The sequence below is a fragment of the Panthera onca genome, chromosome E1 (genome assembly GCF_046562875.1).
Source record: "Panthera onca isolate mPanOnc1 chromosome E1, mPanOnc1 haplotype 2, whole genome shotgun sequence".
Classification (NCBI taxonomy): Eukaryota; Metazoa; Chordata; class Mammalia; order Carnivora; family Felidae; genus Panthera; species Panthera onca.
This window is the reverse complement of record NC_138352.1, coordinates 28,636,713-28,664,656: the sequence shown is the minus strand read 5'-3', so window position 1 is coordinate 28,664,656 and position 27,944 is coordinate 28,636,713. Positions and strand designations below refer to the sequence as shown.

The window sequence follows — 27,944 nt, the reverse complement described above, 5'->3', positions numbered from 1 at the left end:
CAGAGTAGCGTCCCTGATTCTTTACAGCTGGAGCCTCTGCTTGCCATGCAGAGCTTTTATTTCCAGGAGCTTCAAGAAGGCACTGACTGGCGAGGTTGCAGGAACCCTCCCTTTCGACCTCAGCTCATGCTCCTGGTTGGTTTTTTTTTTTTTTTTTTTTCAGTTTTTTAAAAAACCTAGTCATGATCCCGTTAAAATTATTTCAGAACCTATGGGATTACCACTTGCACTTTGTATAGGATGGACTAGATACCAGAAGGGGAACAGTTTGCCTGTTACGAACACCGTTTTCTGTGACACAGCTTGTGTCATCGTGGGCCGTTGCTCTAAGCAGTGTTTAGACTCCCAGTTTTTCCTTCTTTTTTAAAATTTGTATTTATTTTTAAGAGAGCGCAAGCAGGAGAGGGGCAGAGAGAGGAGACAGAGGATCTGAAGTGGGCTCTGCACTGACAGCAGAAGTGGGGCCCGTGAGATCGTGACTTGGGCCAAAGTGGGACGCTCAACCAAGTGAGCCACCCAGGTGCCCCTAGACTTACAGTTTTGAAGAACCTCCTCGTTGGCTCTGTGTTGCTGAACTCCTTCAGCAGGAGGTTGTCTTGGATTAATATCCTGTTTATTTTATTTTATTTTTTTAGTGTTTATTTTTGAGAGCAAGAGAGAAAGAGTGCGAGCTGGGGAGGGGCAGTGACAGAGGGAGACAGAGGATCCCAAGCAGGCTCTGCGCTGACAGTAGAGAGCCGATGCGGGGCTCGAACTCACAAACTATGAGATCGTGACCTGAGCCGGAGTCCAACACTTAACCGACTGAGCCACCCAGGGGCCCCAATACCCTGCTTAAATATTTGTAGTAACATTCCAGTCTGTGAGTTTCCTTTCTGTGTCCTTTAAAATAAACCTCTTGGGGCGCCTGGGTGGCTCAGTCGGTTAAGCGTCCGACTTCAGCTCAGGTCACGATCTCGCAATCCGTGAGTTCGAGCCCCGCGTCGGGCTCTGGGCTGATGGCTCAGAGCCTGGAGCCTGCTTCCGATTCTGTGTTTCCCTCTCTCTCTGCCCCTCCCCTGTTCATGCTCTGTCTCTGTCTGTCTCAAAAATAAATAAACATTAAAAAAATAAATTAATTAATTAAATAAAATAAACCTCTCCACTAGAGGGAACCGGCTTTGTTAAATAGAGCATTAAATGCCGCTGTCCGGCTGTGGGGCTGTGCCTGGTCGGTGTTCTCTCCACGTCAGGTGTGCTTGATGTCTCCATTCCACGTAGGCCCGCGGTTTCCAGCTCCCAGGCAAACATTCTGCGGTTCTCAGATGCTGCGGCCACACATCCATCAATTCAGAGTCTCTGGATGTGGGGCCCAGAAGTTTCTGTTTTTCACAAAAACCCCAAAATGATTGTGATGATCTCCTGGGTTTGGAAATGGTTGCTTTGGGAGCAACCTTTGCGTGCTGTTCCTCTGTAGGGCCACCTTGGGGGCCCAGGACGTGGTGTGTGGGGGCACTCAGTGTGTTTTCTGACCTTCGATGCCCTTTGGATGAAGGGGCAGAGCTGTGAGAGGACGTCGAGGTGCCGTCCGCCAGGGGGTGCCCCTGAAGCTGCATGGCTGTCCCTTCTCAGCTCTGCGTTTATCTCCTCTTGCTTCTAGTGGAGTCTCCACCACCATCGACCCCTTCTGGGACATCAGTTTAGACCTGCCTGGCTCTTCCACCCCGTTCTGGCCCCTGAGCCCAGGCAGCGAGGGCAGCGTGGTGAATGGGGAAAGCCACGTAGCGGGAACCACTACGCTCACGGACTGCTTGCGAAGGTAAGAAAGCCGCCCGCGCTTTTGTAGAAGAAGAATGGTCTCTCCTTGCAGGCACTTGTCTCTCCTTGCCTTGAGGCTCTTTGGGGTAGTGGTTGGTCAGAGTAAAGTCCTGATAAGTTCAGGGCTACCCCAGGGCCCCAGTAGTATTTTTATTCACGTGTCCTGTGTAGACAACAAGGAAAGATGTGACAGCCTGCAGGTGGCTCCCGTGGTCTGTCACATGTTTGCACGATGACTAGAGATTTCTATTCAGCCGGCTTTGCTTGTAGCCTGTGTGTGGCACGGCTGCTTACCCCCGCTCCCCGCCCCGCCCCGTGTCCATTAACAGGGAGCCACAGAGCAGAAGTTGAAGTTCCCTCACCTTCTGGGACTAATGCTCTGCACCCGAGTCTGGCCCCCGCTGTGGCACATGGCCCTTCCTGGAGGCGATTAGCCTATTGTGGTGTTGTGTGTCCCTTTACCACACCACCGATTTCGACAAGTGCTGAGGTTTAGGGCAGGGTTGCTGTGAAACGTGTTAAGGTAGCTGGTGTCACCTGCAGTGTTGTGGAACGGAAGCCCTTCCCATGCTTTATTTTAATTGAGTTTAGTGTTCGACAACCTTTGTTGAATTAAAGGTTGCTGTAGATACATTCTTGGGCGGAGGCGTTCCTTAAAAAGAGGGACAACCTTCTTGGCATTTATCTTGCCCTGTACGTCAGCAGGCTCACAGGCGCATGTGTAGAATTTTTCAGTGCATCGGCTTTGTCACACTGGTAGGTCCAGATGTAAATGGGGCATCAGACTTGTAATTTGGAAAACAAGCGAACGCTCAAAGCAAAAAACCCCACCATTTTCCAAGGGAGTCTTTACAACTCCGTTGAACTTAGTTGTGAATTTCAGTAAAACTGGAAGGTTGCCCACAGCGCAGAGGCAGGGAGGGAGCACTCGGCAAGCTGAGATGCACAGGGAGTGCCAGGTGGGGGCAGGAGTGCCGCGGAGCCAGGTCCCTGCCCGAGTGGCCAAGAAGAGGCGGAGCACATCTGTCTCCAGTTTGTGTCACTTGCAAAGGGTCCCTTTTCCAGTTCCGCTGTGGGAGTAGATGACGAAGCCGGCGGAGGTGTTTGTGATTCCGTGGCTGCAGAGACCCTCCCTCCTGAGTCTTCAGCAAGTGCCGGCGCGGCTAGGAGGCGGTCACCCCTCTGTAGCTGCCCTGAGGGAGCACTCACTGTGCGCCCTGAACCCTTTGCGGAGGAGGTGGACTCTCAGCGGGACCACGAAGGCCTTCCTGAGAACGGGCCTGTCGCTTTCCTAGGTTTCCATGTCCCCCTTTCTGTGGGCTCCGACTCTTTGTGTTGCTCTCAGTTCTGCTGCGTTTACGTGCTGTGTCTTCTCAGTGCGGAGGAGACGGCCTCATACCACCTCTGTGCGCCCCCGCGGCCACTCCCGTGGCGATGGGTGTCTCGTAGACACGCGAGTGAGTGCCCGTGAGTGTGTGCGTGCCCGCGTATGCCAGGCCGGAGGGCTTGCGAGGCGGCAGACGGCAGAAATGGACTCCGGTGAGCTTAAGCGGGTAAAGGTACCAGGGAGTTCGCAGAATCCACAGGAAGGCTAAAGAAAAGCCTGCTCAGCAAACAGGTGGTCTCCAGAAGAGGCTCGGCGACCAGCATCCGGAAGGTGCAGCCGGCTGCTGGGCCGGCTGCCCTCAGGTGCAGTTGAGATGCTGCTCCCTGACAGTACAAGTTCTTCCTGCACTTGCTTCTTTAGTATGATTTTTCCAGATACCGAGGCCTAATGACGGGCATCCGGCTGGTCAAGCCTAGGTCGTGTGCCCACCATGCAGGTGGGTGGGAAAAGCAACGACCTGGCTTTTGTGGTAAACCTCCATGAAGGGAGACAGCCCTGCCTCCCACCTAGGTTTGGAAGTTCCCCGAACACGAGTGGAGGGTGAGCCGGATACATAATTGACAAGATCTGTGACCTGGGCTCTGTCATCCTTCCATTCTTTACTTACGGCTATGTGAATTTGAAGCCAAATCCTCTTCGTGTCTGGCACCGTGGGACTTGTTCAGTACATTTTCTTGGCGCTGAAGCAGGTTTGGTTGACATATTTCGTGTCAGAAAGTTCACATAGTTTGGCAGAGATGACAGGGATTTGGGTGGGGGTAGGCGTGTTTCAGCTTAGGGGCACTGCACATGGAAAGAAAAATGACAGATGATTAGGAACTTCCAGAAGAATTAAAAATGGGAAAACCTCAAAAGATGACTCTTGACTTACATGCACATGTTATTTTTTTGTAATTTTTTTGTTTTTTGGTTTTTGGTTTTTTTTTGAGAGAGAAGAGAGGGCATGTACGAGGGGGAGAGGGGCAGAGAGAGAGGGAGACACAGAATCCAAAGCAGGCTCCAGTCTCTGAGCTGTCAGCACAGAGCCCCACACGGGGCTCGAACTCACGAGCTGTGAGATCATGACCTGAGCCGAAATCGGACACTTAACCGACTTAGCTGCCCAGGCACCCCCGTTGGTGCACATTGTATAAGCGTCTCATCGTGAGAAGCAGTGTGCTTATTGGTCAGTAGCTTAATCAAGACTAGGTAGTCAAGTGAATATAATTGGCATAAAGTGTGTGAATCAGATTTGAGGAGAGATGGAATGTTTCACCCGCGGTCTGATTGACAAGCCCCAGAACGCTGCGTTTCGGGGAGTTGGAGCCTCTGTTACCGAGCAGAGTGTCTGGCTTTCGTTCCTTCTCTGGCGAGGTTCGTGCGGGCCGGGGGCTCCACTAAGGAAGTGTTCTTTGCAGCCAGGCCTGGTAGGTTTGTTGCCCTGGGCGCTTGCTTTCTGCTGTCGATCACCTTTCTGAGTGTTTGCAGGCCAGCAGAGTCTAGGCCTAATTTTAGCTGTGGGTTGGCATCGGGCTTCCAGATCTAGAAGTCAGTGTTCTTCCTGAGCGCACAGTGCTCTCTGCTCAGTAGTGACGCATGGTCTGAGTACTCGAGCCTGGGCCTGCCATCGCCAGTGCTGGCTGGACCAGCTTGTGGAGACGCTAGGGAGGCGGGTGTGGCCCCTGGGGTGGCCCTGAGCAGTCTGGTTGGGATGGGGCCAGACTGTTTTGAGTTGGAAAATTGGATCGTGGGGTAGGGTTGTGGCGATTCAGGTATATCCAAAGTCTTCACTCTCAACACAGGTGCATTCTTCTCTCCCTCCAGTCAGGTATCCAGTATTCAAACTACCCTGATTGTTTTTATAAAAAACTATTTTGTGCACTTTGTTCAAATCAGGATCCCAGACTGGGACCACACATTACATTTGGTTGGTTGCTTTCACAGGTCCCTTCCCAATCCGTAGGCTTCCGCTCCCCCTTTTGTTTTCTTGCTGTTTCTGTGCCGAGAAGCTCGTTTTCCACAGAATTATGCACACTCTGGATTTTGTTGATTGCCTTTGTGGGCTAGTTCTCGCAGGTTACAGCGAACACAGATGCCTTGTTCCGTCCTTCTTCTCCCCAATGAGATCTAACTGCTCTCCTCAGATTTCCACTTCCTGGGCACCACATGGGGCAGGCAGGGCCAGCGTTGGTCATAAGGGGGCGTCGTCGTGCCCCTAGTGAGATCCCAGAATTTCCAAAGCATAAACAAAGATTTCCAGGCCCAATGTGAAAACATGAATTTGATTTGTTTTTCAGCTTTAAACTTAAAAAATTTGGCATAAGTCCTATTGAAACATCCTGTTTCATGCGTTTTTCCCTCTAGTAACCACCACCTGTGACAGAAATGCTTGCCGACTTACTTAGTGCAACGTTTCTATTCTATGTTGTGATCTGTCTTCACCACTAGAAAATGTTCGTTTCCCCATTGTTTAGATTTAACTTTTGAGAGACAGATTCACATGCATTTATCTGAAGTAACTGGATACCCTTTACTCTTTACCATTTCCCCCAGTGGTGACATCTTGTAAATTTAGAGTTCAAGATCACAACCACGGTACTGACATTGGTACCCAGCCCTGCATCGCGACTCACAGCCACTCCTCCTGCCCTCCCACCGCTGCTGTCTCTTAACCCCTGGCAGCGGGAATCTGTTCTCCATTTCTGTAAATTCAGTATTCCAAGAATGTTCTGTAAATGGAACCCTGGGACATGTAATTTTAGGGCCCCATTTACCTCCCCAGTCGTAATTCTCTGGAGATTCTTCCGGTTGTGTGGATCCATAGTTTGTCCCTTTCTGTTCCTGACTAGCAGTATTCCATGGTGTCACGTAACCTTTCGTACACTAAGGAACATCTGGGTTGCTTCTTTCGTGGTTTTTCTTTTGTTTTTTGTTTTGCTATTAAAGCAGATAAAGCTGCTCAGAACATCTGTGTACAGTTTTTGTGTGAGCGTCATCTCCTTTTTCTGAAATCCAAACACCCCTAACTATACGCATGTTTTTAAGTAGGGAAATTAGCCGATCAAAAGTGGTAAAATAATTCTTTTCTGTCTTTTTCTTTTCTCACCTCTCCCACCTTTTTTTCCTGAAAATACAAATGTCTCATAGATTTACGAGACCAGAGCACTTAGGAAGCAGCGCCAAGATCAAGTGTAGCGGCTGCCATAGCTACCAGGAGTCCACTAAGCAGCTCACCATGAAGAAACTGCCCATCGTAGCCTGCTTTCATCTCAAAGTAAGTTTTCCAGTGGCAGACTCCATATTTAATCCCCAGTACAACTGAGAGCCTCTTGGTCTGGTGTAGGAAGTATTTCTTGTAACTGCGGTGACTCGGGAAAGAACACTGGAGAAACCAGAGGGTGGTAAATTGTAACTCTTTCCCCGTCTTCTGTTGCCCAGAGAGGCTTGTGGTAAACGAAAGTAATGACTTCATGATGAAAATAGGATGTGAGTTGCTCTACTGGGGTGGGGGGGGTTAAAATTTTACTTCTCCTCCCACCCGGATTCTTACCCCCTCGACATCAGTTTTCTGTTGTCCTTTTACTTTTTAAAAGCAAACAAGACCCTTAGCATTATGATCCAGTCCAGGGGTGGGTCAGCTTTTTCTGTAAAGGGTCAGACAGTACATATTTTAGGTTTCACAGCCACACAGAACCTTTGTTTTCTAATCTTTGTTTTATTTTATGGCCCTTTCAAAAACAAAAAACAAAACCGAACCATTCCTGGCTTTCTAGCTGGATTTGGTGGCCCGAGTCTAGGCAGAGGAATGTCTTTGTCTGGTGAAAAGAACAGTATGTTCCTTTTTGCTCCCAGACGTTACGGATATTCTGTTTTCTACTACCTTGCACTTTGCCGCGTTTGTCGTAGGATTACTTTTTTGTACGCTTGGTGTCGATCACTTTGAACAATCCCATCGTTTCAAGACTTCGTTTTTGAACTGTATAAATTAGATTTGTATGGATTAATATCATGTTGCTGAATCTGTTAGCTCTAGACGTGGCCGAAGGGCAATTCAGAAAGGGAAAGCCCACTTTTGGGAGTGCACAGAGAGGCACCATCAGGGGAGACCCTTAGAGCTTCATCCTTTTCCTTCTCTCCCCCCACCCCCACCCCAAATTTCTGTAGCGATTTGAACACTCGGCCAAACTGAGGAGGAAGATCACCACGTATGTGTCCTTTCCCCTGGAACTGGACATGACCCCCTTCATGGCGTCCAGGTATGAAAGGGTTTGTTAAGCCGTATCTATGATCAGGAGGGTGTGGTTCTATGGGGTCAGTGATTGGCACTGGGGTCCCGATGAGCCGGTTTAGACATTGATGTATCCATACGTGCTAAAACTGAATTGTTATCCTGATCTTGACCCAAGACACATTTTAGTTTCCTCAAATGTGCTGCTTCAGCTTTGGGTTCTCCCTAGTGATCCTCGATCAGGTTTCAGACTTGGCAGGTTGTCGAGGTGGGATCACCGCGAGAAAACAGCATGATCGCCGGTGGGACTGATGTTGGCTACAGATAAACACAGTTGATTTTAGAGTTGTAGATTCCATTTCTCTTGTTTTCAAGTCTTGATATCCTAGACCACCTCAAATCTATCCTCCAAGTAAGGGCAACCTTCCCTAATATGTTAGACATGTGTTAGTTTCCTAGGCCACTGTAACAAATTACCACAAACTTGGCCTGAGGCAGCAAGGTGTCGCCACAGCCGCTTATCCTTGGAAGCGCCTGGGGAAGACTCTGTTCCTTGCCGGGACATGGGGTCAGTTCGATCTGGGCTGGCTCTGCGCCTTGTGGCAGACGCTCTGGGCAGGTCAGTTCGCCAGCCTAAGCCTCCCATCGCCTCACCTTCACCTGGGCATAGTCTGCCCCTAGAAGGGAGAGCTGCTGGAAGACCTAGAAAGCAGGTCTGGAGCGTACCTGGTGCTGCGTCTGGGGTAGGAGGCCCCGGTCGTGGTGGTACATCATTTGAGCCAGGCGTCTGCTTGGTTATTATTTCCAACGATGCTGAGTCTTGCTCCTGTTTCTTACAGCAAAGAGAGCAGGATGAACGGACAGTACCAGCAGCCAACGGATAGTCTCAATAATGACAATAAGTAAGTGGCACCTTGTGGGGTTGCCCTGGGCATCTCCAAGGTGGGGGGTGAGGTGCGGGACCTCCGGTAGGCCTGGCAGGGAGGGCCCCGTGGTGGCAGCCCTCCTGTTTCTTTCGGCCCCTGGCCCGCTGCCTGTCTTGCTGCCCCCCGACCCCTGTTGAAGACGCTTAAGCCCTGTTAGGAAAGGACTTTTCACAGCTGCACCATAAACCTCCCTGATGTAGGAGCCTGACCCGTCTCTCCTGGCTTCTGTGCATGCACGAGGGTCATCCTGGCCCCTGCATTTCTAGAGCGAAGGCTCGGAGTCTGAATTGTAGGCCTCTTGGCCTCTGCCTTCACTGGCATTGCAATAAGGTCTCTTCTTTTTTTTTTTTTACGTTGAATTTATTTTAGAGAGAGAGAGCACAAGAGCGTGCACGAGCGGGGGCAGGGAGGAAGAGAAAGGGAGACACAGAATCCAAAGCAGGCTCCAGGCTCTGAGCTGTCAGCGTAGACCCCGACGTGGGGCTCGAACCCATGAACCATGAGATCATGAGCTGAAAGCAGACGCTTGACCAGCTGAGCCACCCAGGCGCCCCAAAGCCTCTGTTGTTTCCTCCACCACCCTTTTTACTGGTGGTGTGGTAGAAAGCACAAGGCAGAGCGTGGTTCCAGTACCCCCAGGACGGATTGCTGTCCCCACTTCCACTAAAATGTGGTTCCCGCAAAGCAGCCCGAGAGCCAAGTGGGGCTAGGCAGGCTTTCTTTCCCTCCGTGCTGCAGCTCTCATTCCTGGGGTGTTCCCATTTAGTGTCAGGGGGCTACTGACTGTAAGGCTTCTGGCCGCTTCAGACTATGTGGTTTCCGACCGTGATACCACTGAGCTAACCACGCCCCCTCCCCACCCCTCTGTCCCCTCACCCTTGCTCCCACGCTAGGTACTCCCTGTTTGCGGTAGTTAACCACCAAGGGACCTTGGAGAGCGGCCACTACACCAGCTTCATCCGGCAGCACAAGGATCAGTGGTTCAAATGTGACGATGCCATCATCACCAAGGCCAGCATCGAGGACGTGCTGGACAGCGAGGGGTATGTCTGGGTAGCAGCTGACTCCCCGAGTGTGTAGCCATTCAGGGATTTTCACCGTCAGTCGCTGAAGTAATGAGGCTTATTCTGGACAGGACACCAGCCTGGGTCGGTCGCTGGCCAGGAGAGGATACACCTCTTGGTCACTCTGGATCGTACCTTAATTCAGACCACGCAGTCATTTATTTTACCCACGACGTGAGCTGACACATCAGTTCTCGGGGAGCTCATTCTTCTCTACCCATCGTATTCCTCCTTGGCCCCCCGCTTTGTTAAATCCCTATTCCTCCTAAGGCTGTCAGTGGGATCCCACCCCCAGGGGTAGGCTGGGATGAGCCGCCGTGAACTCTGTGAGGCATCTGCCCTTGGTGTTTACTTGCAGCAGGGAGGCCTCTTGCTAGAATCGGTGTGGAATTTGTGTTGAGAGCACAGTTTGTGGGCCTGAGGAGGCCACCCAAAGGGGCGGGTTTGGACTAGATGCCGTTGCGGGGTCTCACCCAGAGAAGAGGGAGGCAGGACTGATGGGGCTCACGACTTGCCGGTGGGCAGGTGGGAGGATGGGCTTGGGGCTCCAGCGTTAGGCAGGGGCAAGGACCCTCCCCCTTGGGAACTAAGACTCAAAACCCAGCCAAGCAAGCAGTCAGACTGGCAGCGTGTGCCAAGGCCACCGTGCAAGGCCAGTGGCAGGTTGTGGGGGGTGGTTTTGTTTTCCCTTCTCATGAGTTAGAACATAAGCTTGCTTTCCTCTTCGCCTCCTCAGGTACCTGCTGTTCTACCACAAACAGTTCCTGGAATACGAGTAGCCTTATCTGCGGCCGGACAGGAGAGATGAGGGCGATGAGTTGGCAGAGCCTCACAGAACGGTCCCCGTCCTCCCCGACTGCATGATGCCACCTCCCCCCACGGAAGCGCCCCCAAGAGCGCCGGCTTCCTCTGTGGCCTGGGCCCAGCGGCAGCCCGGGTCGGTGCCTGGGGGGTCGTGGCGTTGGCATAGATGAGCGCTGCGCTCGGAAGGAGGCCCTGGGGACCGCACCACGGAAGCATTTAAAGGCGCACCACGGAAGCATTTAAAGGCGGGTGTGCGCTGCGTGGGCGGGGGCAGAGTGGCCGCGTCCCTGGTGTCTCCTGTGCTCCTCAAGAAAATGTGCGGGGGCCGGGGTGGGGGTGGGGGGTCCATTTTTAAATCATGGGTCCATTAAAGCAGGAAAGTAGAGGAGCCAAAGACACTGCGTGAGGACAAAGGACTTTGCAAGTACCTTTCTCTCTGTGAGTTTAGTATTAAATATATATATAGTGTGGAACTCTTAGCCGCCGTCTTGTCAGCAGATACAGAGACCCCCCCCCCCCCCCCCCCCCCAGAGCCTGTGGAACCGAAGACACACTCCCTGGGGTTTCCAGGCACATCTGTTCTGCAGATAACTTAGCATCAAACTGCATGTGGAAGCGTCAGCCCAGGTGTTCTCTCTTGGTTTGTTTGTTTTTTTTTTTTTTTTTTTTAGAAATAGGCACTTTCTAATCCTCCCTCCCCTTTTCTCTCTTTTTCCACGATGGTGACTTTCATAAACATAATGGTAGTAACGTGAATGAATTACTGAATTTATACTGAAGTTGAGGTCATTTCCCTTTATTCTCTCGAGAGTGAATCTTGCTTCTGAATCGGGGCCGATTTTGTTGCTTCCCCTCCGCCCTTCCCTCCGGAAGTGTCCGTGTCCTGGTTTTAACCAGGCAGACGCAGCAGAGGAGAATCAGGCTGCAGCTAAGTGTCTCTGTCGTATTAACCTTTTGAGTAAATGAAGTGTTTTCAGTGGCTTCTTCGTTTCCCTTCCTCATACTTTGTCCTGTCGCCGCTTGGCGGCTCCCGTGGGGGACTGAAGCGGGAGTGGCCCCCGGTGGGGCCTGCTTTCATTGCCGTGTGCCTCTGCTCTGCATTTGGTGTAGTTTGAATTGGTAGCAGGGAGAAAATGGCTTTGTGATCGAGCTGGGGGGGAGAGGGAGGAGCCGCTTGAGGAGATGGAAACACTTTGCATTGTTCCTTGTAAGATACCTTGCATGCATCTGTCTGTCCAAACCCAAGCTTAGATTGTCCGCTTCTGAGAACTTACCAACCCAGAGATGTGGGGGAGGAAATGCTGCTTTAGCATATGATTCGTGCAACAAGCAGTGCTTGTCCCGGGAGCCTGGTCTGCATCTGAACTGTGGAATGTTCTTTCCTGGAGAGGAGGAGAATCCTGTTTCAGGCTCAGCACGCCGTTTCGTACAGAGCCAGGTGGTAAATATTTCAGGCTTTGTGGGCCAAGTGGTCTCTGCCACAGGTAATACATAAAGACGTGAGTGTGGCTGCGTTCCAGGAAACCTTCCCGTGGACGCTGAAATTGGACAGTTTTCACATGTCATGAAATTTTTTTTCCTGCTACATAAAAATGTACAAACTGTTCTTAGCCAGCAGGCCGTGTGGAAACAGCGGACCACATCCAGCTCATTAGCCTAGTCAATTGAGGAAGTGGTAGCAACAGCAGGAGTGGAGTAGTTACTGCTCAGCGTGGAAGATGCTAGAATACGTGAAACAGCAGTCATCTGCTGCAGCAGCATCACATGTGACGGACTCCCTAGTGATGCAGTTTTTAAAGCACTTGCTCAGTTCGTTCTCATTTTAGGAATAAGTGTTTGAAGATAGCAGGCGTCATCAGAAATACGGACGGGTGCAGATTTCCAGAAATGGCCACGTGTGCTGAGTGTGTGTGTGTGTGTGTGTGTGTGTGTGTGTGTGACAGAGAGAGAGGCCGGCTGTGTTGTGAAGATGTCTTTTGGGGAGAGCCGTTGCCCGTTAATAAGGAGCACCCTGGGAGAAGAGCTGACTTGGCCTGCAGAGTTCTGAGCCATGTGCTTTGCTGCCTTGTGGCCTGGCTTTACTGGATTGTTCTGGGTTTTCTGGCAGGTTCCCTGTGGTCTGGTCAGCCCTGCTTCCCCCGTCTGTCGCTGCTCGTGTTCAGGAGCTCGGCTGCTCCAAGAACAGGAGGACTGGGGACAGACAGGCCATGTTAACCTTTGTAGACATTAAATGCTTATACCCAAATGAATCCTCTGCCTTCCCTTTGGCCCTGGCGCTCTCTGCCTGTGCCGGGAAGCCCCCCGTGGCAGGAGGAACTGGCCAAGCTGTTACCGCAGGGGTTGCCCTCTCCCCGTGCCGCCAGCAGGGCATCCTGCCGTCGGCGTTTTCGTGTGAATTTACCACGTTAGGAACAAAATCCTCCTTGACGGACCTGGGAATTTTTCCTTTTGCTCCCGATCCAGCTGTGAAATTCCAGAAAATGGCTTTCTTATTTCCTAGTAACCACCCCTGTATAGGTGTTCAGGTCGTTACCAAGTGCGTCTGACACTAAGGGGTCACTGGGTGACCTCCCCCCCACCCCCACCCCCGCGCCCCCACCAGTGTTTTTAAAACACCTGCCTTTCTGAGATGTTGGCAGTCATTTCCATGCTCCACGGTGAGACCAGCTTTCCATCTTCAGAGTCTGCTGTGCGTTCTGAGCAGTGTCCGGGCCGGGGCAGCGGGGCAGGCGGCCCGAGCGGCCGGGCCTCTGCTCCAGGGCAAAGGACAGTCTGAGGTCTCCTTCCTGCGGCAGCGCCCCCGCCCCCACGACACGTCGCCCCGTGCTGTTGTAGTTTGGCTTGGTGTGTATGCTCTCACCGGGTAAAATTGCCATTCTTTTGACGATTCAAGTGACTGTTTCATTTACTATAACCTTGAAAACGAAAATCGTGAGAAAAAGATTCCAATGATCGTGCTGTGGATTTTATTACCAAGATGTTTACACCCCCCTCTTACCTGTCATTTTAAGGAACTGTCGACCCTTCTACCTTAATGGCTTGTAGTCTTTCCTATGTCATAATAAAGCTACATTTTCTTCCGAAATCTGGCCAGCTCTTCTGTTACTAATGACGGCAGCTGAAAAGGGCACGGTGGATGAGTGGCCACACCGTGTGGATGCCTGGGCACACTTTGTCGTGACGGGAACCCCGCCAAGGTCCGCGGCCAGACCTCATGCTTGGTTTGGACCAGTCTAGCGACTGCTCTGAGTGTGGGGGAGTCCACACACCCCACGTTTCCTCATGTCCTGTGATGGGCTCACTGCTCTTTGGCCCACTCCTCTTGTGGGGACATATCCATGGACTCAGGACAACCGTGGGCTTTCAGGAGCTTCTTTAAATTCAGGAATCGTTACCAGGGTTCGACGACAGGATCTGGGACGTGGTATAACAATACGTGTGGTTTTGCAGTCAGCTCCCCAAATGAGAAAATAGCGTGTAGAAATAAGGAGAAAATGTGTCCAGTTTGCACTGCCCTTGATTCTGTAATTGGTACAGGACTGTAGTTGACATTCGTGACATCCTTCTTCCCCTCCAACCTCCCCACTTTCCTTGTCCTCAGAACCTCCCCCAGCTGGTTATTACCTGGTTGACCCAGACCTTCATGGCGGAATTGTTCTTTTTTAGAGACCTTTGCTGCAAGTTCCTTTACTTCCCTTACATGCAAATACCAAGAGATGCCAGAGAATCACTCTGGGTCCTAGGCACTCTCTTCAAATGAACTGGAACCAGCATTGTGACCCTCAGGGGAAGTTTGTCCCCCTTAAGGTCTAAGACCATCAAACCAGCAACGCCCAAACTTTCCTGGCCTAGAATAAAAAGATTCTGTAATTGGGTTCTTAAGTATAAGACTGGAAAGTGTCAACCCCACTCCTGCACCTTATCCTCAGACCCCTGTATTCTGGCTGCAGTGAGGGGGGGGTGGGGCATCTGCAGTGGATAATAGCCTCTGGTTAAATGCATAAAAGTCACGTAGCAGTCGTTAGTTTGGTGACCTTGGGCAGGGCAAGTTTAAGATGTTGAGCCTATTCTAGTCCCCACCCGTCTTGATGGCCACTTAGTTCACGGGTCCATCCAGCAAGCATGGTGACTGGGGAAGGACCCTGACTACATTTACAAGGCAGGCCATTTTGTCCCCCTGATCATTAATAGCCTCCCCTCTAGGGATTTTCTGGCAGGCACACATGGATACACGCATCCTCACAGCCTGTGCCCATTTTGAGAGGTCTGTCCCCAACCAGACCTTGTCACTAATCTTTGAATCCTGCTCCAGATGCTTGACTATCCAGCCGAGCTGTTAGCAATTCACCGCAAGTCCATGTAGATCAGTACTTTTGGCCCCATCTCATTCCAGACAAGGCGGGTAACCAGACGTACGGCTCAGAGTTCCCCTCGGAGGACTTGCCTTCGTCACTGTCCTTAAGCGCCCTCAGTCATCTGGCCACAAAAAACGATGCCATGCAGCAGGTGTCCGCTGAAAGTCTGAGACACCTACTCCTGCAGTTTACCTTCCGGACGTGCCCACGCTCCCCCTTTGACGTGCCCTTTCTGCCAGACGGTGGATGGCTGCTGCGCACGCCCAGCCTGAAGGCCGAACGGGTCAGACGACACTCCTTTCGTTATGGGAGGGCCAGGCTGCATGGTCAACTGGCGTCCTGTGATTACTCGCCCGGGCTGCTGCGTCTAAGGAACAAGCAGAAGCTGTTTCTAGAAAACACGTATATCTGCAGAGGAGGACATAGATTGGAGTTGCTCTGAAATCCCGGAGCTCTATGCTGTTTCTCTCCTATTGGTCCTTGCTGGAGTGTCCATAAAGCATCCTTACTTGCCAGGGACACTTTAAGTATCCTTGGATCTTCTGGATCATAAGATTGGAGTGGTAGTACAACATGTGTGACAGCCTGAACTTGGGTCCTACTTGACACTGGGAGCCATATGGAGCCTCTGTAGGTGGATCGAGTTAACACACTCAGATGCGGTGTAAGCTGCCTCCAACACCCAACACCTGTCAGCCATTGTTTTTGCACAGTAGGTGGTGCGAGTGGAGGCAATTTGTCCTTCACCTTGAGGAGGCTATCTTGATAGGCTTCAGACTGCTGAACCCCCAGAAACTTCATTGAGTTGGGGACCCCTGAGTTTTGGGGAGCGTATTTCTCATGCTTTAGTTCCCTTGCCTTACTAAAGCATTTACTACCTCCTGCTTATCAGATGCGGTCAGCAAAATGTCATCAGTATGGTGGACCAGAGCAATGAATTCTGGAACAACAAGGTGGTCAGTGTGTATGTAGACTCTTGGAGCAGAAAGGTGAATTAATGTGGCTCCAAGTATATACCATGAAGGTATGCTGTTGGCCCTGACAAGTAAAAGCAGACTGCCTTGGTGGTCCTTACTAATGGGTATGGGAGAAACATGCATCAACCAGGTCAGTGGATGCATAGTTAGTGCCGGGCGCCATGTTGGTTTGCTCCAGGAAAGCTGTCACTACCTCTGTGACAGCAGCTGCAGTTGGACGGCACTGGATTAGGTTTATAGTAGTCTGCCATTGTCCTCTCACATCTTCAGCATAGGCCGTGCAGGGGAGTTAAGTGGGAATGTGATAGGTATTATCACTGCTGCGTCTTTTAATTCTTTGATGGGGCGTTACCCTTGGAAATCCCCCCACGACTACATATTGCTTCCTGGTGTGTGGTCCTGCTGGGGAGGTGAAGTTCCAGGAATCTCCACATAATCCTTCCAACCACAGTAGCCCTCGTGTAGCAGATAAAAAGTCAATACAGGGATCCTGCTAATGGCCAAGGATGCGCACTATACACTTGGGAACTGGGGAATTAACCCCAGAGTGGACGGAACAGATTTCCATTAAAAAAACATTGTATGTACAATTTCTGGACAGACTCTCTGAGAACCGGTACATGTTTCCCTGTGCTCTCTTTCCCCCTCTGCCTCCACTGGCAGTGTCCATCAACCAGAATGTCCTGGATAAAGAATGACATGGAGGAGAACCTGTAGGTGGCTGGACGGACAGGTTACGTGAGCAAAAAATACTTGTTTAAAAAAAAAAAAAAAAAAAAAAGCTATTGTCTTGGGCTGCGTCGATAAAAGAATGATAAGTAGAAATGCGGATGGGCCAGATCTAGTCTTTTCGTATCCACAGCACTTAACATAGTGTCTGGTCCGTAATATTCGTGGACTCTCCTACTCAGCCTGGGACTCCGGTCCCAAGAGAATATCTCCAGTGGAATATGACGCTGAGCAAAAAGGGGCCAGGTCCTGTCCCCAAGGAACTTACGGGAAGGGAAGTAAGCGCTGACATAGTATCTGTGAGACGTGCGGACAAACTCAGGTGACTGTGCTCTGGAAACCTTACAGGGCTCTTGGGAGCCTAGTTGAGGAAGTGACATTCAGCAGGACAGGGTAATGGTGCGGGTGAGGTGGCTCTGTTGATTAGAGGGCAGTTACTAGAGCCACTGACAAGCAGCTCTCCAGAGGAGGAACCGAGTGCTTCAGGCCTGGGGGTCCTGGGGCGTGCACCACAGTGCCCATCACGCTCAGTGACATCTCTGACTCCTGGGACTCTCAGATTCGTGCATTAGTACAGGCACACGGTCCCATCCCGCGGCAGGCACGATGGCCAGTGGAATCCAGAGCAGACCTGAAGCATCAACCTGGACCAATTTCACAGGGCAGGACGGTTTCCTCCCTGGCTCTCTCCGGGTCCCCAGCTCCCCCCCCCCCCCACAGCTCTGCCAGTGAGGGAGGCGTATTCCATCTTTTCCATGGGAAGAAATGTATCCGCCTGAAACCTTGTGCACTTTATCCCAATGTGGGGGCCATCTAAGTTTGAGACCAATACGCTTCATGCCACAAATTTGTTTTTGTTGTTGTTGTTTAAATTTTTTAAATGTTTATTTTTGAGAGAGAGAGACAGAGTGCGAGCAGGGGAGGGTGGGAGGGGGCTGGACACAGAATCCGAAGCAGGCTCCAGCTCCTGAGCTGTGAGCACAGAGCCTGATGCGGGGCTCGAACCCATGAACCGTGAGCTCATGACCTGAGCCGAAGTCGGACGCTTAACTGACTGAGCCACCCAGGCGCCCCTTCATGCCACGAATTTGTGAAGACTAACACGGACCAAGGAGAGCTCCCCGAGACCCCCTCCATCCTGTCTCGGTCTGCTTCCAGAAAGAGCGGTTCGGTGTAGCAGGAAAGACTCTTCTCAGGGGACAAGAGGTGACCCCTCTAGTTGGGGCTCCGTGCTCTCTGGCAGTGCCTCCAGCGGCTCGAGACTCTCTTGAGGAAGAGGCAGAGCTTAAAACGGGTGGTCGGGAATCTCCCTCCCAACCCTGACGTTGGATGAGTCTAAAGATTTTTTTCTCCCTGCTTCTCCTGGTGGTGAAACCAGTCACCAATGGATGTAAATGCCGGTAGCTAAGAGAGGAAGAGGAAGGGTAAATAAGTTGCCTCTTTGTAGGATGTTCAAACTAGAAATGACTTTAGCAATGATCACGTTGGGCTCCTGAATTCATTCATTTGGCAACTGTTTGACACCCGCAGGGCTCGGACTGTTCTGGACACTAGGAAGGGAGAGGCCACAGTCCCGCTCTCCTGGAGCGTCCGGTCTGATGGGGACACATATGTGTCAGGCTGCGTAGAAGAGACAGGCTCGGGGGCCAGAGCGGGACAGCAGTGGGCATGCTGTTGACACAGGTGGTCAAATGGCTCTCCCATTAGACGACCTCGGGGCAGGGACCTGAATGAAGGGAGACTGAGCACAGGCTCTCAGAGGTAGAACGTTCCAGGCAAAAGGAACGGCGTGTCCTCAAAGATGGGTAAACTGAGGCTCAGAGGGACACACCTTAGCGAGCGCCCTGCCGTCTCCCGTTGAATCCTGTTCACACTGGCGGTTTCCCCTTGATTCCAAAAGCCGAGTCTTGAGGGCTTGCAGGAAGCACGTTGTGTGACCACTGCACCTCTGACCGATGTTGTGACCTGGTTCTCACCAGGAGCCGGTGGAAAAATTCCTCCTGGTCTCCAGCCAGGATGGTTCATGCTTTCCACACCAGCAGGTTCATGTGGTTTCCCTGCCCCGTGTCAGGGGCACGCTCTGCGTGCTAAGATATAGAAGTTCCAGCTTCCCTAATACCCTACATTGTAATCTGAACCCTCTCTGTAGTATATTCCAGTGAGTAAGAGGCAGACTGTGGAGCCAGACCGCCTGAGCCTGAATCCTGGTTCTGGGTACCTTTGGGTAACCGTGAGCCTCCCCTATAAAATGGGGATATTAGTAACATCCTCTCACAGGATTGTTCTATGGAAAACAATTGCACCCTGCTTAGGAAAACTGCTTGGCATGTAGTAAGAATTCTGTAAATATTTCTCTAAAGCCCCAAGCCCGAGAGCAAAGCTCGGGGCTGTTTGGGATCTGCGGTGTATTTTCCAACAGGAAAATGCATAACAAGCACAGATGCCCCTTTCCTGGGACACGTTTTGGGATTTTCCTTTGATTAGTCTATAAATGAGAGAGTGTCAACAAAAATTGGGAAGGAGAAGCAGGGTGTTTTGCGAGGCAGAGATGTGGGACCTGTCCTGTTCGAAAGACACCGAATGTCAGGCTGGTGGGTGACAGGGCCCGTTTTAGGACCAGACCACTTGGTTCTCTGCCTGGAACCACCTGGGAGCCTACAAAGCCTCTTGAGGCCTGCCCCCCAACTCCGGATAATCTTGTTTAATTGGTCTGAGGTGTGGCCCAGGCCTCGGGAATTTTTACAGATTCCCCGCCCCGGGGTTCTAATGTTCAGCTAAGGCTGAGAGCCGCCGGCCCGGTAGCCCCAGTAAAATATCAGGAGCCAGAGAAGGACAGCTGGAGGAACTCTCTCCCTTCCCTGTCTTCTCTGTTCCAAGATCATATCTGGGAGATTTTTGAAATTTTGGGAAATCAGGGAGAAGGGAAACTGTGGAGGGAAAGGGCCTCTGAGAAGGTGGCGTTTGAGCTGAGGCTTGCACGATAGGAGCACCCCTTCAACCTGAGTGAAGATGCAGGGAAGGGCATTCCTGGGAGAGGGAACAGCAAAGGCCAAGGCCTCAGGGCAGGCCTGCGGAAAGGAAAACCTCTCTAAGGACGAGGGCGAGTGGGGCTGGAGGCTGGTAGGTGCCATGGGGTGTGATAGGAGCAGAGTTTGAGAGGAGTTTGAGAGGAGGCCAGGGCACATGGGGCTCAAAGGCCCTTGTAAGAGGCTGAGCTTTGATTCTGTGTGGAGAACCCACTGGAGGGGTTTAAGCCGTGAAAAGACAGGATGTAAGTGATATATATATTTTTTTAACATTTATTCATTTTTGAGACAGAGAGAGACAGAGCATGAATGGGGGAAAGTCAGAGAGAGAGGGAGACACAGAATCTGAAACAGGCTCCAGGCTCTGAGCTGTCAGCACAGAGCCCGACGCGGGGCTCGAACTCACGGACCACGAGATCATGACCTGAGCCGAAGTCGGACGCCCAACCGACTGAGCCACTCAGGCGCCCCTGTAAGTGCTATTTTTAACAGATCTCCCTGGCTTCCAGTGGCACCTAGGAAGTAGGAAGTCAGAGAGAGGACCACTCCTCCCTAAGTGATAATAAGCTGGATAACCCCCCAAACCGTGTCTTCTCTGAGCCCATCTGTGAGCTGCAGCCACAGGGCAACCAAGTAGCCTGAAGTCTAAGGGAGGCAGGTGCCTCCAAGGAGAGTGGCGACGTGAACGGCGGCCGCAGGGAAGAAGGCAGAGCCGCCACGCGAGTGGGCAAGAGGAGTCCTTCCAATGCTTTAAAGAATTGCCGAAGACTGAGTATGGATTAGCATGAGAGCATAGAACTTCTGGAAACTGCAAACAAGGGGCGTCAGCACCCACTTGCACGTTCTTGTCCACGGACTTCAAACCCATCTCGGGCGGTAGGAAGGAACATACCCTCTACTGCGGCTGGGCAGGAAGCTGTCGTGGGCCCGACCCATGGGAGGGGGTTCCATTCCTAGAGGGAGGGAGGGATCACCGGACGAGGCTGATTCCCCCAGCCCAGGAACGTGGCCTGCCCGCCACTGAGATGGAACAGGACCGCAGGCAGCTCCCGCCGCCGCCTAGGCTGGCAAGCACCAAGTAGGGTAGTCTCCCCCGACGGAAGGCCCAGAATGGAGATAGACCCTCTTTAGGCAGAGGCACTCAGGGAAGGTGTAGAGCCAAGGGTGTAGCAGGAACATTACAAACCCGGCCACCCTCTGCCACCAAGAACATGGCAACGCCAGGGGAACTTGAAGCCAGTGAGGCGCAGAAGGTGACCTAACACCAACCAACCCTGATCCAGCTCAGCTCACGACGTGGGCGACTCACCCCCTCCCACTGACAGCCTGGCAGGAGAAAAGGCGTGCCCGTTTCCGGGCACATTCTTACTTCAGTCTGCCCACCGCCCTGCACAGATCTGGAGTTCATTAAAAATATTACAAGACACGCCAGACAGCAGGTAAAAACAACCCACTGCCCAGAAACAGATCACTCCACAGAGCCAGACTCAGGTGATCTAGGTGTTGACAGTATTAGGCCGGAATTTTTAAATAATTAAAAGATTCATAAGTTGAAGCCTGCCATGGAAGATGTAGAATACATGCCTGAAGAGATGGGGGAACTTCAGCAGGGAGCTGGAGACTATGAGGAAGAGTCCCATGGAAACCGGAAGACAAACCCACATACATCAGACGAAGGCTCGTCAGTAAGCTCAACACAGCTGAGGGAAGAAGCAGTGAGCTCGAAGGTCAATAGAAATGACCAAAACTGAAACACAAAGAGAAGAAAGAATGGAAAGAAAAAAAAAACACAAAACAATAGGGCACCAGAGCTGTGATGATATCAAACAGCTGGAAGAGATAATGAATGGCATATAGATATAGACATAGACATAGACATAGACATAGACATAGACATAGATAGATAGATATAGATATTACACATATCTATCTATATCTATATCTATATCTATATCTATATCTATATCTATATGTCTATGTCTATATCTATATATATCTCCTAATAATGAAAGACATCAAACTACAGATCAAGAAATCTCAGAGAACCCCAAGCAGGATAAGTGAAAAACCTACCCCCTCCCCCCCAAAAAAAACCCTCCTAGACACAACATACTCTAACTGCTACAAAGGTAGGAGAAAGAGAGAAAATTGAGGACACAGCTTACAGAGGAACAGAGATAGGAATCCAAGCAGATGTCTTGTCAGAAACTATGCCAACCAGGGATAATAATGTCTTTAAAATACTCCAAGGAAGGAACTGGCAACCCCGAAGTCCATACCCAGGAGAAAAACATCTTTCACAAACGCAAGAGAGATAAAGACTTATTCAAACAGACACAGATGGAGAGAATTCATCTCCTGCAGAAGGAAGTTCTTCAGACGAAGGAACGTGTTAACAGGCTTGGATCTACACCAAACAGTGAGGATTTCCAGAGAGTAAGGTAAATATAAAGGGCATTGTTTTTCTTATTTGTAGAAAACGTTTACTTTTTAGAGAGAGACAGACAGACAGAGAGAGAGAGAGAGAGACAGAGAGCATGCGAGCAGGAGAAGGGCACAGAGAGACAGGGGGACAGAGGACCCAACGTGGGCCCTGCCCTGACAGCAGAGAACCCAATTCAGGGCTCAGACTCACAAACCATGAAATCATGAGCTGAGCCAAGTCGGAAGACTGAGCCACCCAGATGTCCCTCGTTTTTCTTCTTTTTAATCACTCTGAAAGCTTTCTAAAGCAAAAATAGTGGTGTTTGAAGAGTTGATCGAACACGGGCGCCTGGGTGGCTCAGACGGTGAACTGTCTGACTTCAGCTCAGGTCACGATCCCACGGTTTGTGGGTTTGAGCCCCAGGTTGGGTTCTGTGCTGACAGCTCAGAGCCTGGAGCCTGTTCGGATTCTGGGTCTCCCTCTCTCTCTGTCCCTCCCCTGCTCATGCTCTCTCTCTCTCTCTCAAAAATAAATAAACATTAAAACAATTAAACATTAAATTAAATTTTAAGTTAAAATTTAAAACGTTAAATTGTTAAAAATTAAAATTTTTAATTTTCTAAGAATGTCTTAAAAAAATTAGAAGTCAACTTGCCTGTCAAGGGATATGAAGCGGAGGTGGATTTGGGGAGGGCCTGGGTGATGGGCTGAATTGTGTCCCCCAAATTCATGTGTTGAAGCCCTAAACCCCAGGTCCCCAGAATGTGACCTTGTTTGGAGCTAGGGTCTTAACAGAGGTGATCAAGTTGAATGAGACGTGAGGGCGGGTCCCGATCCCGTAGGACTGGTGTCCTCATAAAAAGGAAAGAATGTGGACACAGACACACATGGGGGAGCGCGGGCCGAGCAGAGGGCCCTTCCCTCACGGGCCTCTGGAGGACTCTCAGAAGGAAGCAGACACCTTGACGGCAGATGTCACACCTCAAGAAGTGGGGGACACCACCCAGCGCGTCCTACTTTGTTCGAAGAGCCCTGGGAAGCGGATATGGCCTGTAGCGCATTGGGGGAAGCATCAGGCTTCCCGTCTACACCTCCCAAAGCGTGTTATGTGAACCTCACAGTTGTGCCAGGTAATTTGGGGTGGCACAGGGTGAATTACTTTGATTTACAGAACCATGTATTTGTCTTACTGGGTAAATGCTTCTAAGAACAGTTATGCCTTTTAAGGGCGACTAAAATGCAGGTTTCGATGCTACTCAACATATAAAATACAGTAAAACCTTGGTTTGCGAGCATAACTCATTCCGGAAACACGCGTGTACCCAAAGCATTTGCATATCAGGGCGAATTCCAAGAACCGTTGGCTCAGGTGTGATCATGTGACGTTCAGCATCACGTGCTACCCGTAAGGCAAGACGGCGCTCGTTTATCAGGTTAAAATTTATTAGACATGTTTGCTCGTCTTGCGGGACCCTGGCAGAATTTCCTCGAGATCCAAGGTTTTACTTCTAGGTAACATCTAACACTTGTGGATGTTCAGGTATTATTGCTTATTATCAGTCAGAATGCAGGAAATGCAGCGTGAGGTCAGAGCCGGTCTAGAAGAAAAGGTGAGTTGATGTAAAGAAGAATATTAAGCCACGAACAGTGCAGCTTGGTGGCCAGATGGGGCCAAAGGTGGGTGCCAACGAGAACGCTCCTGCTGACGTCTGGGCAATTAGCCTGGGGCTTTCAGAGCAGCTCCGCAATGGGCTCAGCCTGTGCCTTCCCCACCACACACACACACACACACACACACACACACTGCACTGTGCTTTGCTGTGCCTAAGGAGGCACGGTGGTGGGGAATTTGTTTAATAAAACAAATGTAAAGAGCCCAGGCCTCTGGTGGGAGGCACGCCTCCTTCAGGCCATTTAGCGTTCCCCTCTCTCTGGCTTCCCCTCTTGAACGAAAAGGCACAACACAGTCCCAGTGTGTACCCGCCCCCCCCCCCCCACCCGCTTCCCACCCAGCACAGGTCAACGAGCTCGGTCGTGAGCCTGGTGGGACCATCAGCTTGCAGGGCCTCAGAAACCAGGCGGACCCCTTGTGGTGGCAGCGGGAAGGGTGGGACGTCCAGAGTCATCACGGGGGAGACACGACGAAAACCAGAGAAAGGGAGGAGCGGGCAGCCGGGGAGGGTTTTATTTCTAAAGAAGGGCTCTTGGGGGTTGTGGCCAGCAGGTAGGTATGACTTCACTGCAGGTGTTTAGGTGATGGCGACCTACAGTGGAGACGTGGATAAAGTTGGTGACAGGCCTCCCTCCCTCGCACCTCCCTCCCTCCAGCTCTTTTCTCCCCCTTTGTCTTCTCTCCTCCCCACCTCTCCCCCCTCCTCCGCCTCCCTTCCCGTGCCTTCACCTCTCTGCCCCTTCCTCCACCTGTCTCCCCCCCCTCCTCCGCCTCTCTCCCCTACCCCCATCTCTCTCCCGGTCTCACCCTGCCCCCATTTCACGAGGTCGGGCCTCCCTCCTCCGCAGGAGCGCACAGGACCTCAAGGCCGCCTTGCGGGGCGCGCGCGCACGGCTGTCCGATCGCGGTCCGGCCGAGGCGCCCCCACCTCCCAGAGCGCGCGGCGCCGGGGGTCCCGGGCCCGCCCGCGCTCTCCTGGGTGGGCTGCCTGCGCTCCGGGAAGCAGAAGCTGCACGTCTCCACCGGCTCTGGCAACGCGCCCTCCGCGCTTCCAGCTTCCATCCAGTGATCTGACGGAAGGTGAGAGGGCGATGGCGTTGGCCTTGGCCCTGACCCTTTCTCTACCGCCCTGCACGGACGGAGGGGACACGCGGCCGGGCGGTCGAGTTCCCCCGCCCCCGCCGCAGAGGCAGCCCCCCTCTCCCGGCACCAGCTCCCCTTCTGCTTGGGGAAGCCTGTGTAGGAACCCCTCGGGGAGCGCCCCGGCAGCCCTGCGCCCCTGCCAACCCGATGGCCATCGCCGCACCCCCATCCTTCCTCGGGCGCCCCATCTGTTGTCTCCATGTGGAACCTGATTTCACCAAGACCGAAAAGATGCTTCCCGTTCGGAAGCAGGGCCAGTGCGGGGACAGAGGGACCTCCCGCAGCTGGCCCCACATGCGGTGCAAGTGCCCGTTTCACACTCACCCTTGGAGGACTTGGCCTGGGTCTGACACGGTGCCGGTGAGGGCTGGCAGGAGAACTGGTCCCCTCTCCTCTTGAGGAAGCAGGCCACGGCCAGGAGGAAGCAGCAGATGATGGCACAGAGGCAGAGCCCCAGTGTGCTGTAGACCAGGGCCAGCTGGTCGGCGCTCAGCTTCAGCCCTGGGGCCGGGGGGGTTGCAAGACAGCCATGAGGCCCCGAGATCAGGAGGGGCCCTTCACCGCCCAGGGCCCTTCCCTGAAGTGTCCCCTCCTCGGGCTAGCATCCCCCTTGTCCTACCATCTTTCTTTTCCCTCATTAGACCCAAGCAAGCCACGTGGCCATCCCCGTGCCCCCTTGGAGGGCCGAGCCCCCGGCCCCCGGCCCTTGGCCTGTTGTGGACCTGTCTGGCTCCTGGAGAAGCTGGTTCCCTTCCTCGCCCTGAAGCTTGGCTCGTGTGGACCCTTTTCTGGACTCCGGAAGAAATCAGGCCCCCTCCACCCCAGGCTGGTGGCAACTTCTTCCAAGACCTCAGAGCTGGACACCTCTGGAGCTTGCCCTTTTTACGCCTGCTCTTGCTACAGGATGTGGATCGGGACACTACCAGCAGTGGATGGAAAAATGGACAGACTATAGTCCCGGGAAGATGTCTCTGTCTTGACCTGGGCCCTCCTGTAAGAGGGGGCCGTCCTGGGGAAGCATACTTTGAGAGTGAGCCGGGCGCAGTTGCTGATGAATCTGGGCTAGCAAACCAGGAGAGTCCTGGGGAGCTGGGGTGGTCACTTTTCTTCCCAGGGCCTTGAGCCTCTGGTTTGGATGCCAGAGGAAGGCAGCCCTGAGCCGAAGCTCTCCCCTTGAAATTTCTCCTGGCTCCTGGAATTGGGGTGCTCCGTAGGCCCCAGGTAGAAAAGGACAGATGAGCCAGAGTCAGTATGTGTGTGTGTAATATACGCATGGTGTGGGCCCCCCACTGAGCCCTTACCATATGCAGGTGCTTCGGGCAGTGTCTCTGTAATCTGAACGAGGACTGATCACCCCACCTTTGGATATTGAGATATAACTCATATGCCATCAAATTCACCATTCTAAAGCGGGCAACTGTGGGTTTTAGTATATTCACAAGGTCGTGCCACCATCACCACTGTCTGATCTGAAGACATTTCTGTCACCCGCGTACTCCCTAGCAGTCACCCCCCACCTCCCTTGCCCCAGCCCCTGGCACCACTAAGCTACACTCCGACTCTGCGGATGTGTCTATTCTGGACACTTCATACGAATGGAATCACACAATGTGTGGCCCGTTGTGTCTGGCTTCTCTCGCTGAGCGTGTTTTCAAGGCCGATCGTCATTGTCATGTGTGTTGGGACTTCCCTCCCTTCTGTGGCTGAATAATGTTCCATTGTATCGTCACCCCACAGTTTGTTTATCCGTCCAGCTGCCGATGGGCCTTTGGGTCGTTATCACCTTTTGCTGTTGCGAATAATGCTGCTGTGAACATTTGTGCCCAAGTGTGGGTCTGGACGCACGTTTTCAGTTTTCTGGGGTGTATACACCTAGGGGTGGAATTTCTGGGTCAGAGGGTAACTCTACGTTTAACTTTTTGAGGAAAACCGGACGTTTTCCACCATGACTGCACCGTTTTACACCCCACTTTGCAGGTGACAAAACTGAGATTCAAAGTCACACTGTCCACAGTCGCAGCTGCTACTGGGGGCGGGTCTGACGGGCTCCAGGCCAGTGCTCCGGGCTGGCCACACACAGGCAGCGGGAAGGGCACTGCCCTCTTCCTTGCACATGCTCCTCAGAGTCACGATTTTTATACAGTAACAGCTGGCAGGTGCCACCTGACATTTACAGAGGGAGAATGGGAGCTCTGGGTGGGCGGTGCTGGCCTTCTGTCCCCTGCCCAGAGCTCAGAGAAGCCACGGAGGAGGGGGATGCAGAGAACCCCCAGTGCAGCTCACCGTGTGCCAGTGCTACAGATCTGGAGACTGAGGCCCAAAGAGGAAAGAGGAACCAAGGGAGGTCACAGGGCCTCGGGCAGAACAGGCCGGCCATCCACACGTCCCAACCCCCAGGTCTTTCCGTCTGCCTATCTGCTCCTGCTCGCCTCTGGAGTAAGATGACCTCGTACAGCTGGCTTAGCAGGGGAGAGGCCGGCAGCCTCCGCATCAGGGACGGGTGCCCGGCTACCAGATTGCTAAGCACAGATGCACCGCCGTGTAGGTTCAAGGAGGGAGTCCAAACATCTGCGTATTTCAGATGTTCTCAGCACAAATTCTAACACCCAGACCTGGCAGCAAGTGCACACAGATGGTCCCCAGAGAACCACCTCCCCACAGCCTGCCCTTCAAATCAGGGCCGGGCTGGGCCTCCCTGAAACCTCAGACGGCAGAGGCCATCGGCGCCAGCCCCGCTCTGCGCCCTCCGAAGGCCCGCAGCCCCTGCTTCTGCTCTCTTGGGAGCGCTGAGCCACCCCTCGAGAAGGTCAGCTGGAGGGGCCACGTGGAGGCGCCCCTTGGAGAAGTCACGGGAAGAGGGGACCACGGGGAGGAGCGAGGCCCGGCCGTCCCAGATTCAGAGCCCAGCGCCACCTGCCTGTGGCTACAAGGAGACCCCAAGCAGACACCAGACCTGCCCAGCTGAGCCCAGTAACCCACTTGGAACCACACAAGATAATAAAGCGGTTCTTTGGAGGCCACTACGTTTTCAGTGGCTTTTGGGTGCTGCAGTAAACAACCAAACGGTGACAGTGCTCCTGAGGGGCTGGTCCCAGCTGCTCCTTGCCCCTCTGCCCAGACCAGCGATCTGCTGTTTCCTGCGGCCAGTGGACCTAGTTCCTGCCTGGTGATTGCCCCTAGTACATGCTCTGCAGAGTTCCTGGACCAGGACGAGGAGGGCAGGTTAAAAGTACAGATGTCCCCGGGGCGCCTGGGTGGCTCAGTCGGTTAAGTGTCCCACTTCAGCTCAGGTCATGGTCTCGCGGTTGGTAAGTTCAAGGCCCGCGTCTGGCTCTGTGCTGAGAGCTGGGAGCCTGGAGGCTGCTTCGGATTCTGTGTCTCCCTCTCCCTCTGCCCCTCGCCTGCTCGTGTTCTGTCTCTCTCTCTCTGTGT

General features: G+C 52.5%; 2 protein-coding genes across 2 annotated transcripts in view; one reads left to right on the top strand and one right to left on the bottom strand.

Annotated features, from left to right (window-relative positions):
* Window positions 1-10,407, top strand: part of USP22 (ubiquitin specific peptidase 22) — a 42,733-nt gene extending 32,326 nt beyond the window's left edge. Inside the window, exons 8-13 of the mRNA XM_060647062.3 lie at window positions 1,640-1,798; window positions 6,311-6,437; window positions 7,328-7,419; window positions 8,231-8,293; window positions 9,211-9,360; window positions 10,118-10,407. Coding sequence (XP_060503045.1) covers window positions 1,640-1,798; window positions 6,311-6,437; window positions 7,328-7,419; window positions 8,231-8,293; window positions 9,211-9,360; window positions 10,118-10,160 — 634 coding nt within the window. The 3' untranslated portion in view covers window positions 10,161-10,407. The remainder of the gene's footprint in view (window positions 1-1,639; window positions 1,799-6,310; window positions 6,438-7,327; window positions 7,420-8,230; window positions 8,294-9,210; window positions 9,361-10,117) is intronic.
* Window positions 10,408-23,715: 13,308 nt separating this feature from the next.
* Window positions 23,716-27,944, bottom strand: part of TNFRSF13B (TNF receptor superfamily member 13B) — a 36,207-nt gene continuing 31,978 nt past the window's right edge. Inside the window, exons 4-6 of the mRNA XM_060647064.3 lie at window positions 24,837-25,013; window positions 24,177-24,439; window positions 23,716-23,961 (exon numbers count right to left, since the gene is read on the bottom strand). Coding sequence (XP_060503047.1) covers window positions 24,189-24,439; window positions 24,837-25,013 — 428 coding nt within the window. The 3' untranslated portion in view covers window positions 23,716-23,961; window positions 24,177-24,188. The remainder of the gene's footprint in view (window positions 23,962-24,176; window positions 24,440-24,836; window positions 25,014-27,944) is intronic.